The sequence below is a fragment of the Crotalus tigris genome, unplaced genomic scaffold (assembly GCF_016545835.1).
Source record: "Crotalus tigris isolate CLP2741 ecotype Arizona unplaced genomic scaffold, ASM1654583v1 scf7180000024348.693503, whole genome shotgun sequence".
Lineage (NCBI taxonomy): Eukaryota > Metazoa > Chordata > Lepidosauria > Squamata > Viperidae > Crotalus > Crotalus tigris.
The window spans coordinates 479,032-492,500 of NW_024100517.1; the positions used below are offsets into that span (position 1 = coordinate 479,032).

The window sequence follows — 13,469 nt, forward strand, 5'->3', positions numbered from 1 at the left end:
AAAAAATGCCCGTTGGTATCAGAGAGTTCCTTAACAACCATGGTGTTCGTTTAATACTAGCAGAAAAAAGAAACGTTGTAAATTAGGTCCAGTCACAGGGTGGCTGATTAAGGACCTCAACAATTTCTGAGCATCATTCCAAGCTCAGTTGCGATTGTAAGGACTCTTTGCAATTTGTCCTGTCACGCAAATTCCTGCCCCATCCCCTGAACAATCCTGGCAACTTTAAGAGGCCTGGACCATCTCCCAGAATTCACCTGGCGAGAGGGGAATTCTGGGAGTTGAAGTTCACAACACTGACCCGAAAGGAGTTGACACTTTTTTCCTCCCCTGTGGTTTCTAACAGCAGCCACAAACTCAAGAGCCAGCAATTGCAAAAAAAAAAAAATAAAAATAAAATAAAAATAAATAAGATTTGCCTGAGCAACAGGGGGAAAAAAAAAACACCTAAGAATCAGAGTTGGTTTAAATTACCGCAGGGTAAAATATAATTTTTTTCCCCATTGTATTTCTTTCAACAGCAATTTGGGAGTTGCTCTCCGTTTGTAAAATGGATTTTGCAGATTTACAGCCACTCAGATAAAGTGAAGAGCTGGGCTGCGTTACAATTATAGAAAGTCTAACAGGAAAATTCTCGATAAATGCAGGTTGCCTTCGAGATATGACTGTAATTAAACCCGAATCAGGCACAACCTTGATGTGGTGATGATTATTATTATTTTATTATTATTATTACAGACCTCAGCTTAGGACCATTCATTTACAGTAGTGACCATCCAGATTTACAAATTGACAATCCTCTAATCCTACAACGCTGAAAAAAAGTCATTTCTGACCATTTTTCACATTTATGATCATTGCAGCATCCCCTTTTGGTCACGTGATCAGAATTCAGAAGCTTGGCAACTGACATGTACTTATGACGGTTGCAGTGTCCCCGGGTCACGTGATCCCCTTTTCCGACCTTCTGACACGCAAAGTCAACGGGGGAAAGGTGGATTCACCTCACGACTGTTTTACTAACTTAACTGCAATGATTCACTTAACCAGTGGGGCAAGAAAGGTCGTAAAATGAGGCAAAACTCATTTAATAAATATCTCCCTTAGCAACATAAATTTTGGATTCAGTTGTAAGTTGAGGACCACCTGTAATATTAAAGATGTGGTTGTAGGATTTAAGGCAGGGGTAGGCCACCTTGGCCCTTTTATGACTCGTGGACTTCAACTCCCAGAATTCCTGAGCCAGCCATGCTGAGGGGAAAGGGAGAGGTTTCCAAGCTGAGCCAGCCTGGCCCAGGAATTCTGGGAGTTGAAGTCCACAAGTCATAAAAGAGCCAAGGTTTCCTACCCCTGATCTAGGGGAATCCAATGGCCATATAAGGAGGTCATCACGTTGGTCTAGGTCAGGGGTAGGCAACCTTGGCTGTTTTATGACTCGTGGACTTCAACTCCCAGAATTCCTGAGCCAGCCATGCTGAGGGGAAAGGGAGAGGTTTCCAAGCTGAGCCAGGCTGGCTCAGGAATTCTGGGAGTTGAAGTCCACGAGTCATAAAGGAGCCAAGGTTGCCTACCCCTGGTGTAAGCTATTCCAAGTAAAACTTCCTTTTGCAACTGACTGTTGGGGATTTTCTCAGTGCCAACGCTGTTCAAGTGGTGCTCCAGATGCTATAAATTATTATTATGATTATGATTATTATGAACCAATTTCAGCCTAGCTCCACTTAAAGAAATTCTCTTTTCCTCTATATTGCCTAAAACTCCTGTCCAGTTTGCACGAAAGGAATAACTGCCTTTTTATTGCTATTTTTCTAGATTGTTTCGGCTGTTTTAATGCTCCTGGCACTTACCGCCAGTAATTTAATTTTCCAGACATTTCCTCGTGTTGAAACATTCATGTGCACCTGTTTCAAAAATAAATTATCCATTCCTTCCTTTTTCTTATTGATTGGAGAAAGAGCTACCTCAGTGGCTCCTCTGGAGAAGGGATCAGAGAGAGGCGCTCAGAAAATCCCATAAAAGGAAAAAGCATTTTTGCATTCTCTCTCAGAAGGAATATGTAGTACACTACATATTATATTATATTGTATCGTATCGCATTGTATCTATCGTATTGTAGCATAGCATAGCATAGCATAGCACAGGGGTCTTCAAACTTGGCCCTTTTATGACTTGTGGACTTCAACTCCCAGAATTCCTCAGCTAACGTGCCCGGCTGAGGAATTCTGGATTGAAGTCCACGTCATAAAAGGGCCAAGACCCTTGGTCGAGTATAGTATATTATATTATAGTATATTATATACTGTATATTTTATACATGTGTGTATGTGTGTGTATGTACAGGTAGTCCTCAACTTACGACCACAGTTGAGTCCAAAATTTCCATTGCTATTGTTAAGCGAGTTTTGCCTCATTTTACGACCTTTCTCGCCACAGTTGTTAAGGGAATCACTGCATTTGTTAAGTTAGTAGCACGGTTGTTAAGTGGATCTGGCTTCCCCCCGTTGACTTTGCCTGTGAGAAGGTCGCCAAAAGGGGATCACGTGACTCCCCCTCGGCACTCCATAACCGTCATAAAAAGGAGTCAGTTTCCAGAAGTCTGAATTTTGATCACACGGTCATGGGGACGCTGTAACGGTCGTAAGGATGAAAAATGGTCAAAAGTCACTCTTTTCAGTTCTGTTGTCATTTTGAACAGCCACTAAATGAACGGTTGTACGTCCAGGACTATTATACTCATACAGACACGTGCACCGACTCTAGATATAGAGCCACACATCTTTGGGTGTGTGTTAAAAATAAATATTCTTGAGGAAAACAGCACCCGTACGCAGAAAGCATGTCTTCGGCACAGGTTTCCAAACTGAAATGCTAAAACATACAACGAACGGTTGCTGGAATTGGGTATGTCTAGTTTAATGAAAAGAAGGACGAGGGGGGACATGATAGCCGTGTTCCTGTATCTCGGGGGCTGCCCCAAAGAAGAGGGAGTCAAGCTATTTTCCAAGGCGCCGGAAGGCAGGACAAGAAGCAACGGGTGGAAACTAATCAAGGAGAGAAGCAACCTAGAACTAAGGAGAAACTTCCTGACAGTGAGAACAATTAACCAGTGGAACAACCTGCCTCCAGAAGTGGTGAATGCTCCAACACTGGAAGTTTTAAAGAGACTGGACAACCTTTTGTCTGAAATGGTGTAGGGTTTCCTGCATGAGCAGGGGGTTGGACTACATGACCTCCAAGGTCCCTTCCAACTTTACTATTATTATTATTACCTAGTTCTTCTACATAAGCCTAAGACTGAAAATCAGGCTTGTCAGATGCTATATTTTTCCTATCCTGCTCTATGGAGTAGAGACTTGGTCTCTGACAGAAGGCCACCTGAAGAAACTAGAAGCATTCGAAATGTGGATTTACAAGCTGTTATGTATAAGCTGAATTGACAAGATCAGAAATGAGGAGGTGATAAGCTGCCTGGGAAAGCCAAGGGAAATGAATCAAAACAATTAAAAAATGAAAATTAGAATATTTCGGACGTGTGATGCGACACCCAGAAAAATACGGCATACTCCATTTCATCCTCCAGGGAAAGATGGAAGGCAAACGAGGTCCAGGCAGAAGAAGAACATCGTGGCTTCAAAATCTAATGGATTGGTTTGGACAAAACTCAGCAACACTTTTTCGTGCGGCTGCTGATAAAAACAGGATCGCCAGCATGATCGCCAACGTCCGATAACAGATATGTCACAAGAAGAAGAAGTTAATCTAATACAGATAGGGAAATTTGTAGAGAGGGGTTGCTCGGACATTACCCCTGAATTGTATCTGAAGAGGGATGAGAGGGAAGAAAGGAGAGGAGAGAGAAAAGAGTAAAGGAGGGGAGAAGGAAGTAGGAAGGTTGGAGGAGAAGTGGGGAGAAAGGGGAGGAGAGTGGTGAAGGAAAGAGAAGAGGAGAGGAAGAAGAAGTAGGGAAGAGAAGAAAGGGAGAAAGAAGGTAGAGAAGGAGGAGTGTGGATACAGTGAAAGGGGAAATGGGCGAGCAACACCAAAAGTCATGTGTATGTATTTATTTTATTTTATTAAAAGTATAGTAATAGTAAAGTTGGAAGGGACCTTGGAGGTCATCTAGTCCAACCCATTGCTCAGGCAGGAAACCCTACACCATTTTGGACAAGTGGCTATCCAGTCTCTTCTTAAAAACTTCCAGTGTTGGAGCATTCACTGCTTCTGGAGGCAGGTTGTTCCACTGATTAATTGTTCTCACTGTCAGGAAGTTTCTCCATAGTTCTAGGTTGCTTCTCTCCTTGATTATCTTATATATGAATGTTAAAAGAATATATGTTAACATCTGATAAATGTCACGGTATATGTACGGGGGAGAGTTTGGAAAAATAAAAAATTATTTAAAAAAAAAGAAGTAGAAGCTTTTCTACCTGCCATTTCTTATCATCTCTTATTTCAAACAACCTTAAAAAACACTCTACTACGGTGTTGTTACGTCTAACTGATTCCCATACATATTCTTCCTCTCCCCCGCCCCCCAGTATCATGTAATTCTAACTCTAAAAGTAACACACAAGTTAAGGGGAAATTTGCTGCATCTTCATATATGGTCAAAGCAAGAACATCCGATGTTAGCAGCGTTGACAATAGGTTTGTAAAACTGTTAACCCCAATTGCAATTACGAGCGAGCAACGCAAGTGGTGGCCGAACCAGGCAGGAAGGTTGCAAATTACAGAAATTGAGAAAAACTCAAAAAACAAAATAAAAATAAAAAGATGCCCTAATTCCCTGGGGTGTGATGGAATTGTTCTTTTTTTTGCCGCACAGAAATGAACCGGAGGGGTTTTAAATTCACACTTTAAACTTGCAGATTCCTCTGGGCTGATGTGATGATGCAAACAGATGAGTAATCATTAGGAGATTTTTTTAAAAAAATTAAAGACATCTCAGCCAGCTACAATTGGGGTTTGCAGTGTCAGTGGGTTTTGTTGGGGGGGGGGGAAGAAGGCAGGGGGTATGTCAGGGGGTATCCATGATGCCTTGTTTTAATTTGATGTGCTTTTTTTTTTTTGTTCTCTTCTCGACCCACAGAAAATGACGTGGCGATCGAATAAAAACGACATCAACATTTGTCACATGAAAGGAAAACACGAAGTAAGTACAGTAATTTCCATTCAGATTTACATTTCCTCTTGAGGACCAGGATGCAACTCCCCAAAAAAGCTACAGGGAAATCTAGCTGGGATTGAACTAACCACGATTAGCTTGTGGAGATTAGCAGCGCCGGGTGTTTGACAAACCTGGTTAGGCTAACGCAGCGTTTTTGAACCGCAGAAGTCAGTCAGGAAAGGAGTAAAACCCTGAAACTGCAGCTGAGGGATGCCCTTTTCCTTGGTTAGGTGTCCAAGTGGTCCTCAACTTACGACGGATCACTTAGCGTCCATTCAAAGTCATGATGGACACCCTAAAATACTTAACAACTAGGATTTTAGTATTGTGACGGCTGCTTCTTACAAGAGTCACATGATCAAATTTTGGATGATGGGCAACAGGCCCACATTTACCGCCATTTGCGTAGCCACCAAACCATAATTTGTGCTTTTTGCCAGAAACTGGTGTTTACTTAAACTGGTGTTTAAGAACAATGGTTTTGCTTAACAAGGGCGGCATTGTTTTACCACCGTGCTGTTCACTTTTGCAACTGCAGTGTTCTCTTTTTACGACCACCGCAAAACGTTATAAAAATCAGCTGGGCCACGTAGGATGTCTCAAATAACGACCGTCATGACACCCAATGGAAATTCCGAGTTCCATTACGGTCGTAAGTCCAGGACTACTTTGTATTTGTTGTTTTAGTTTTTTTTAATTTAGTTCTGCAGACTCCTGCAACTCAGATCTTGTTTTCAAGAAAGCTGGCCTGTGCAGCTGGAATCAATGATTCATTTCTGGCAAATTTACTAACCATTGTCATTTTTGGAAAGCGGGGCTCCCACACGGCTTCAGCAAAGCTAATAAACAGGAAAGTTCCTTTGCCTCTTCTGGAAGTACAAAAAAAAAAAACCCCAAAACATAAAAAAATAAATAAAAACAGTTGGAGCAGCATAATATGTGCAAAATGTTTCAGGGAAGGAAATTGAGTGTGTTTCACACCAGCCAGAGAGAATGTGCTAAGCAGTTAAAGTGGCCTACTCAGTTTGCCTTGGAGAAATCTCCAGGAAATCCAAAAGGAAATTGCAAAACCTGTTCTGGCTGCCCTTCCAAAATTTTACATTTCGGACAGTCTCCAAAACCTGCAATTATTCTTCCAGGCTCCCTGTTCTTGTTGCAGGCTGAATGTCTGAAAGGAAGCGGAAAACGCATCTAAAAATGCCTGCACATATTGGCTTTTTTCCTTTCAATGGGTGCACAAATGTGGTTTAATGAAGAGAAGGACCAGGGGGGACATGATAGTAGTCTTCCAGTATCTCAGGGGCTGCCCCAAAGAAGAGGGAGTCAAGCTATCCTCCAAAGTGCCTGAAGGCACGACAAGAAGAAGCAACGGATGGAAACTGATCAAGGAGAGAAGCAACCTAGAAATAAGGAGAAACTTCCTGACAGTGAGAACAATTAACCAGTGGAACAACCTGCCACCAGAAGTTGTGAATGCTCCAACACTGGTGGTTTTTAAGAAGAGATTGGACACCCATTTGTCTGAAATGGTATAGGGTTTCCTGCCTGAGCAGGGGGTTGGACTAGAAGATCTCCAAGATCCCTTCCAACTGTTATTCCCTTTCCTTTCCTTTCCTCTTTCCCTTTCCTCCAATATTTGAGGGGTTGCCACAAAGAAGAGGGGGGTCCACTTAACAACCTGTGGCAAGGAAGGCCGTAAAATGGGGCAAAACTCAGTGAACAAATGTCTTAGTTGCATGAGTCTGGAATCCGGATAACCCAATAAAAAAATTTAAAATAACAAATACAAAATAGTCCTCGACTTACGACCGTAATGGAACTTGGAATTTCCATTGGGCGGGTGTCATGACGGTCGGTATTTGAGACATTGTGGTCGTAAGTCGAGGACTCCCTGCATAGCATTGATAAGGAATTAACCGTAAGAGAAAAGTAAATTGAATTCCTGTAACAGCAGAGGGAGAGTTTGAACTGCTGAGCCGAGTAATAAAATCTCAGATATTATACCAATAAATAAATACATAAATGAATGAATGAATGAATGAACGAACGAACAAAAGTTTGAACTGCTGAGCTGAGTAATAAAATCTCAGATATTATAAGATACCAATAAATGAACAAAAGTTTGAACTGCTGAGCTGAGTAATAAAATCTCAGATATTATAAGATACCAATAAATAAATGAATGAATGAACGAACAAACAAAAGTTTGAACTGCTGAGACGAGTAATAAAATCTCAGATATTATCAGATACCAATAAATAAATAAATAAATCATTCATTTATTTATTTATTACAATCATTTATTACAATCATTTTGTTTAGTGACCATTCAGAGTTAACAACGGCACCGAAAAGAGTGGTTTAGGATCGTTTTTCACACTTAACGACCGTTGTGGTCTCCCCCAGGGTCACGTGAGCAAAATTCAAGCCACTCGGCAACTGACTCATATTTACGACGGATCATGTGATCCCCTTTGGCAACCTTCTTACTGGCCAAGTCAACGGGGGAAGCCCGATTCACTTAACAACTGGGTGACCAACTTTAACAGCTGCACTGATTCCCTCAACAACCGCGGCAGGAAAGGTCGTAAAACGAGGCGAAGCTCACTTAACAGCTGTCTCGCTTAGCGACAGACCTGTCGAGGGTCCCTCGTGGTCGTAAATCAAGGACGCCCTGTATTTAACTTCTAACATCCTCTCGGTTGCACTCCAGTAGAGAAAGAATATTTATAAACGTTTTAAACGGTGGTGCATTTCTGATTTCAGTCCTTTGATGAGTTCTTTTTCCCCTCAGAAACCATATGCCAAATTATTTAAAGGCCTTCTTGGGTAAAATGTGTAGAAAATGTGGAAGCCGTCCTCATTTTAATGTGGTTAAACTTCTGTTGTGAAAATATTTTTCACCTTCGAAGCGCCAACTGCCTTCGTGATCCAAGAGAAACTATATTAATTGTTTTTTCTGGCAGTCTGCAAGGAACCAGCTCCATCACTTAATAAAGTCCTCTCTCGTCTCTCTTCCCCCCCCCCCCCTTTCCACATTATTACCACCATTTTGTAGAGATGATTAAAAAAGAGGAAGCCAAAACACCGGAGAACGGGGATGGCCGATGGCCAATATAACTCGTGGTGTATTTTTTTTTTTTTTTCAATTCAAGACAGCCAAAGTGTGGCTTTTCTCCAAGAAAATGAAATCCCTTAAAGCAGAAAAAAATGCAAAAGTAGGCTGGGGAAGGAATTTCGTGCAGTGTTTTTCACAATTGGCCGCTTTGTGAGGGGTGGACTTCAACTCCCAGGATCCTCAGCCAGCTTGCTGGAATTGAAGTGAATCCATCTTTAAAGCATGGCGGCCTGGGGTATTCTGGGAGTTGGAGTCCACGTATCTTACTTAAAGCATGCTGGCTGGTGAATTTTGGGGATGGAAATCCATACATCTTAAAAAAGCATGCTGGCTGGGGAATTCTGGGAATGGAAGTCCATCCATCTTAAAGCAGGAGTGTTTTTTTTTGAAAATTTTATTGATTTTCCAATATTACATTTATATCTTTGAAAAGCAACACGGCGACTGAGTTACCATAATTCAATTACATACAAATATCATTAGTACAAATCCCAAACTATTACAGTAAATATTTCCTCTCTTTTCCTCTTTATGTGTATTGTCTCATATTTGAATTAATACACTTCTTATTTCTATCAATCAAATAAAAAATAACTTTCTTACATTTATCAATAGTTTCTAGTTTACCGTATATTCCGGCGTATAAGACGACTTTTGAGAGCGTCGAAACAGCCTCCGAACTCGGGGGTCGTCTTATACGCCGAGTCGTTTTATACGCCGGAAATAAGGTAGTTTCTGGCGTATAAGACGACTTTCTAGGCATGCGACTCGGCGTCAATCGTCTTATACACCAGAAATAACGTAGTTTCCGGCGTATAAGACGACTTTCTAGGCATGCGACTTGCCGTCGATTGTCTTGCGACTCGGCGTAGATCGTCTTGCGATCCGGCGTCGAACTAGGGGGTCGTCTTATACGCCGGGTTGTCCTATATGCCGGAATATACGGTATATATATCTTAATCATTTTAGCGTTCAATCTTTGAGACAATCAATGTCCTAGTGAATTTTTCCCAATTTTAATTTTCCATTAATATTTAAAATTAATGTTTAATATTTATCATTTCCAAGTTTTAAATGTTCCCAATTCCTTTCATCACAATTTTCCTCACAAAATCCGGTATTCAGGATACACGTCTTATCTATTTAAGTTCTCACAATCTATATCAACAAATTTATAATACAATAAAATATTCTTATTTTCTAATAGTTTCCAAATATTTTAAACCTAGTAACCAAAATTACTTTTATTTCAATGCTTAATATTTCCTCTCTCTTCTTCTTTGTATCCACTATCTCATATTTAAAGCTAATAATTTTCATTCTTACCGCTGCGTCAAGACATATTTATTACACTTATCAATACGTTTTAGCTTATATATATATATATTAATCACCTTTACATGACCTTTATGAGAAAATCAATATTCAAATTTAATCCATCTTAAAGCAGGTTAATTGGGGAATTCTGGGAGTCGAAGTCCACCCATCTTAAAGGATACTGGCTGGAGAATTCTGGGAGTTGAAGTCCACCCATCTTAAAGCATGCTGGCTAGGGAATTCTGGGCATTGATTTCCACCCTTCTGAAAAAGATACTGGCTGGAGAATTTTGAGAGTTAAAGTCCATTCATCTTAAAGCATATTCTCTGGGGAATTCTGGGTGTCAAAGTCCACCCATCTTAAAGGATGCTGGCTGAGGAATTCTGGGAGTTGAAGTCCACCTATCTTAAAGCATAGGTCTGGGGAATTCTGGGAGTTGAAGTCCACCCATTTTAAAATTGCCAAGTGTGAAAAATACAGTTTTAAAGCTTCCCCTAAAACAGTTTTCCGCAACTACCGTCCCATAATCACGCGCACCCACCCCCCCCACCTTTTATTCCAGATGCACTGGACCCAATCAATTATCCTGCCAATCAGGGATCACGCGACCTGTCTAAGCTTGTCTCTGTGCCAGATTTGGAAATAGGATGACATCCCATTCCCCCTACATCTCCCCCCCCCCCCTTAAATTTCTTTTCCATTTCACAGAAGATCATGTCCCTCAGCTGAATTCCTCTCCTTTTTGCTATTTAAACAGGGAGCGAAAGCAATTTTGGCAAGTGAACCCCTTTAACTTTGCCGCATTTGAGCTAGGAGATACACACCATCTCCCCGCAAACGGCACCCTCTCGAGATCCCTTGAGATCTCCCATCCCACCCACCCCCCTACCCTCCTTGGGACCAGACACTTCTGTCATCTCTGCATCCCGGCGAGGTGTTAATAGAATCTGGAAATTGGATTTTGCACTGATTACGAGATGTGTCTCTGCCGATCAACAGACCAGAAATAATTAATTACAAAAGCAATTAGGCCAGGCTGTTAATAAATCACGTTTGATGTAAAAATGTTTGCCGGGAGGAGAGAATTATGCAGTGAGTCCAGGGGTGACTCCTGGAGACCACCTTGCTTGTCGCCGACGGAGAAGGGTCCCCCGAGAGGGGAAAAGGCTGGGGATTAGAGGCTTCGTGGCAGAGATGGGCCGTGATGGTTCGTAATTCAATTTGCATTGGAAAATGAGGGTTATTATTGGAGCCCAGGTGCCGTGGCTTCAGCGGGAGAAAAGGTGATTTGTACAGCATGAAAGCCGTCATGTTGGGAAGGAACGGAGGGCAGAAATGACGGTCGCACAGGGAGGGATCCGGGTGCCCCTCCGCAGGATGGCTAATGGCTCGGCATCCCCTGGGGAGGAGATGGGTTAGGGCCGGGAGTTGGGAATCCTTCTCGGAGACAAAAGCAGACCTGCCTTTGGACTAAGATCATCAGCATCCTGGATCTGGACTTCAGCCTGGGAAGATCTCTTCACAGGGACCGTGTATTCTCCAAAGCGCAGGACAAGGAGCAACGGATGGAAACTCATCAAGGAGAGAAGCAACCTAGAACTAAGGAGAAACTTCCTGACAGTTAGAACAATTAACCAATGGAACAACCTGCCTCCAGAAGTTGTGAATGCTCCAGGACTGGAAGTTTTTAAGAAGAGACTGGACAGCCATTTGTCCGAAATGGTATAGGGTTTCCTGCCTGAGGAGGGGGTTGGACTAGATGACCTCCAAGGTCCCTTCCGACTTTATTGTTATTATTATTACCAGAGATTCACTTTGGCTAATTGTCTATGAAGATGTTCCGTCACCCCCCCAGGTCAGGGTTGTCCCAAAGGCGCTTTTTCAAGAGGCAACTGAACTTCTCTTGTTTTTTCTTTGAAGACGTTTCGCTTCTCATCTAAGAAGCTTCTTCAGCTCTGACTGGATGGTGGGGAAGGGAAGGATTTATACTCCTTGCAGACAGCTGGTCATTTGCCTCCTTTTAGAGCAGTGGTTCTCAACCTGTGGGTCGGGACCCCATTTGGGGTCGAACAACCATTTCACGGGGGTCATCAAACAACGCAGTCCACCATTTTTTCCCCCTTTTTCCTTAGCTGTGCTACTCCCTTTTGTTCTATTGGCTTTTGAAAGCCAATAGAATAGACTCTCTTGAATAGAGTCTAATTCTATTGGCTTTCAATAGGAATTGTCCAGGCTGTCTCTGCCCTGCTGAGCCCGCCAAAAGTCCCATTCTGCAAACGGTGCTGCACCAATAGAGTAGTTCTTGACTTACGACCTGTTGAGTAGTCCTCGACTTACGACCGGTTGGTGGTCGCGGCATTAAAAAGGTTGAGAACCACTGTTTTAGAGAATCGTTGAGGCCACTTGGAGGCTTATCTGTGTCCTCAGGGTCTCCTGAGTTGTGTAAATGGGTGTGCAGCCTTCTTGGAACTGCCAAAAGAACTGTGTTGTAGACTGGAGATAGATGATGTTGTGTCTCTCCCCCTCTGTTGAGAGAGGGCTGCTCAATTTTGACCTAGATGGCCTCTTTGCCTCCTCTTTCAAAATGCGGACTTTGTTATCTTCACAAGAGCGGCCTTTGTCTTTCAAATGCAGATGGATGGCTGACTCTTGTCCTGATGGGTTTGCTCTCCTATGTTGTGCCCTGTGTTTGTGAAGTGGTTGTTTTGTTTTCCCGATGTACAGATCTGCACAGGGCTCACTCCATTGCACTGTATATTCCACATTGCTTAGTTTGTGTCTGGGTGTTTCGTCCTCGGGGTGGACAAGCTTCTGCCTTCGTGTACTCTTCAGTTTGAAGTGTGCACGTATGTTGTGTTGGCTGAGGACACAGCCCTTTCAGCAATTCGAAGAAGGCTCCACACCCATTTGCACCACTCAGGTGACCCTGAGGACACAGATAAGCCTCCAGGTGGCCTCAACGACCCACTAAAAGGATGCAAATGACCAGCTGTCAACGAGGAGTAAAAATCCTTCCCTTCCCCACCATCCAGTCAGACCTGAAGAAGCTTTTTGGAGGAGAAGGGAAACATCTTCAAGAAAAAACAAGAAAGTCCAGCTGCTTCCTGAAAAAAACATCTTTGGGACAACCCTGCTAATGAAGTCAACAGAAGGATAGCACCAAGGTCACAAGAAATGATGCTAAATGAAACCACACTTGGAATACTATGTCCAGTTTAGAGGGCTGGAGGCTGAAACATATGAAGAACTGGAATTGGGTATGTCCAGTTTAACGAAGAGAAGGACGAGGGGGGGACATGATAGCAGTGTTCCAATATCTCAGGGGCTGCCCCAAAGAAGAAGGAGTCAAGCTATTCTCCAAAGCACCCGAAGGCAGGACAAGAAGCAATGGATGGAAACTGATCAAGGAGAGAAGCAATCTGGAATTAAGGAGAAACTTGCTGACAGTGAGAACAATTAATCAGTGGAACAGCCTGCCTCCAGAAGCAGTAAAAGTTCCAACACTGGAAGTTTTTAAGAAGAGACTGGACAGCCACTTGTCTGGAAAGGTATAGAGTCTCCTGATTGAGCAAGGGACTGGACTAGAAGACCTCCAATGTTCCTTCCAACTCTGTTATTCTAAGCCAATTCTGAGTTTTGGTCACCACAACACAAAAAAGATGCTGAGACTCTAGAAAGAGTGCTGAGAAGAACAACAAAGATGATCAGGGGACTGGAGGCTAAAACATACAAGGAACGGTTGCTGGAATTGGATATGTCTTGTTTAATGAAGAGAAGGACCAGGGGTGACATGATAGCAGTCTTCCAATATCTCAGGGGCTGCCCCAAAGAAGAGGGAGTCAAGCTATTCTCCAAAGCACCTGAAG

General features: G+C 42.6%; 1 protein-coding gene across 7 annotated transcripts in view; it reads left to right on the plus strand.

Annotated features, from left to right (window-relative positions):
* SEMA6B (semaphorin 6B) overlaps nt 1–13,469 on the plus strand; it is a 214,499-nt gene that overhangs the window by 141,539 nt on the left and 59,491 nt on the right. For all 7 annotated transcript variants that reach the window (XM_039326970.1, XM_039326969.1, XM_039326972.1 and 4 more), the window contains one exon: nt 5,090–5,152. In XM_039326970.1, coding sequence (XP_039182904.1) covers nt 5,090–5,152 — 63 coding nt within the window. The remainder of the gene's footprint in view (nt 1–5,089; nt 5,153–13,469) is intronic.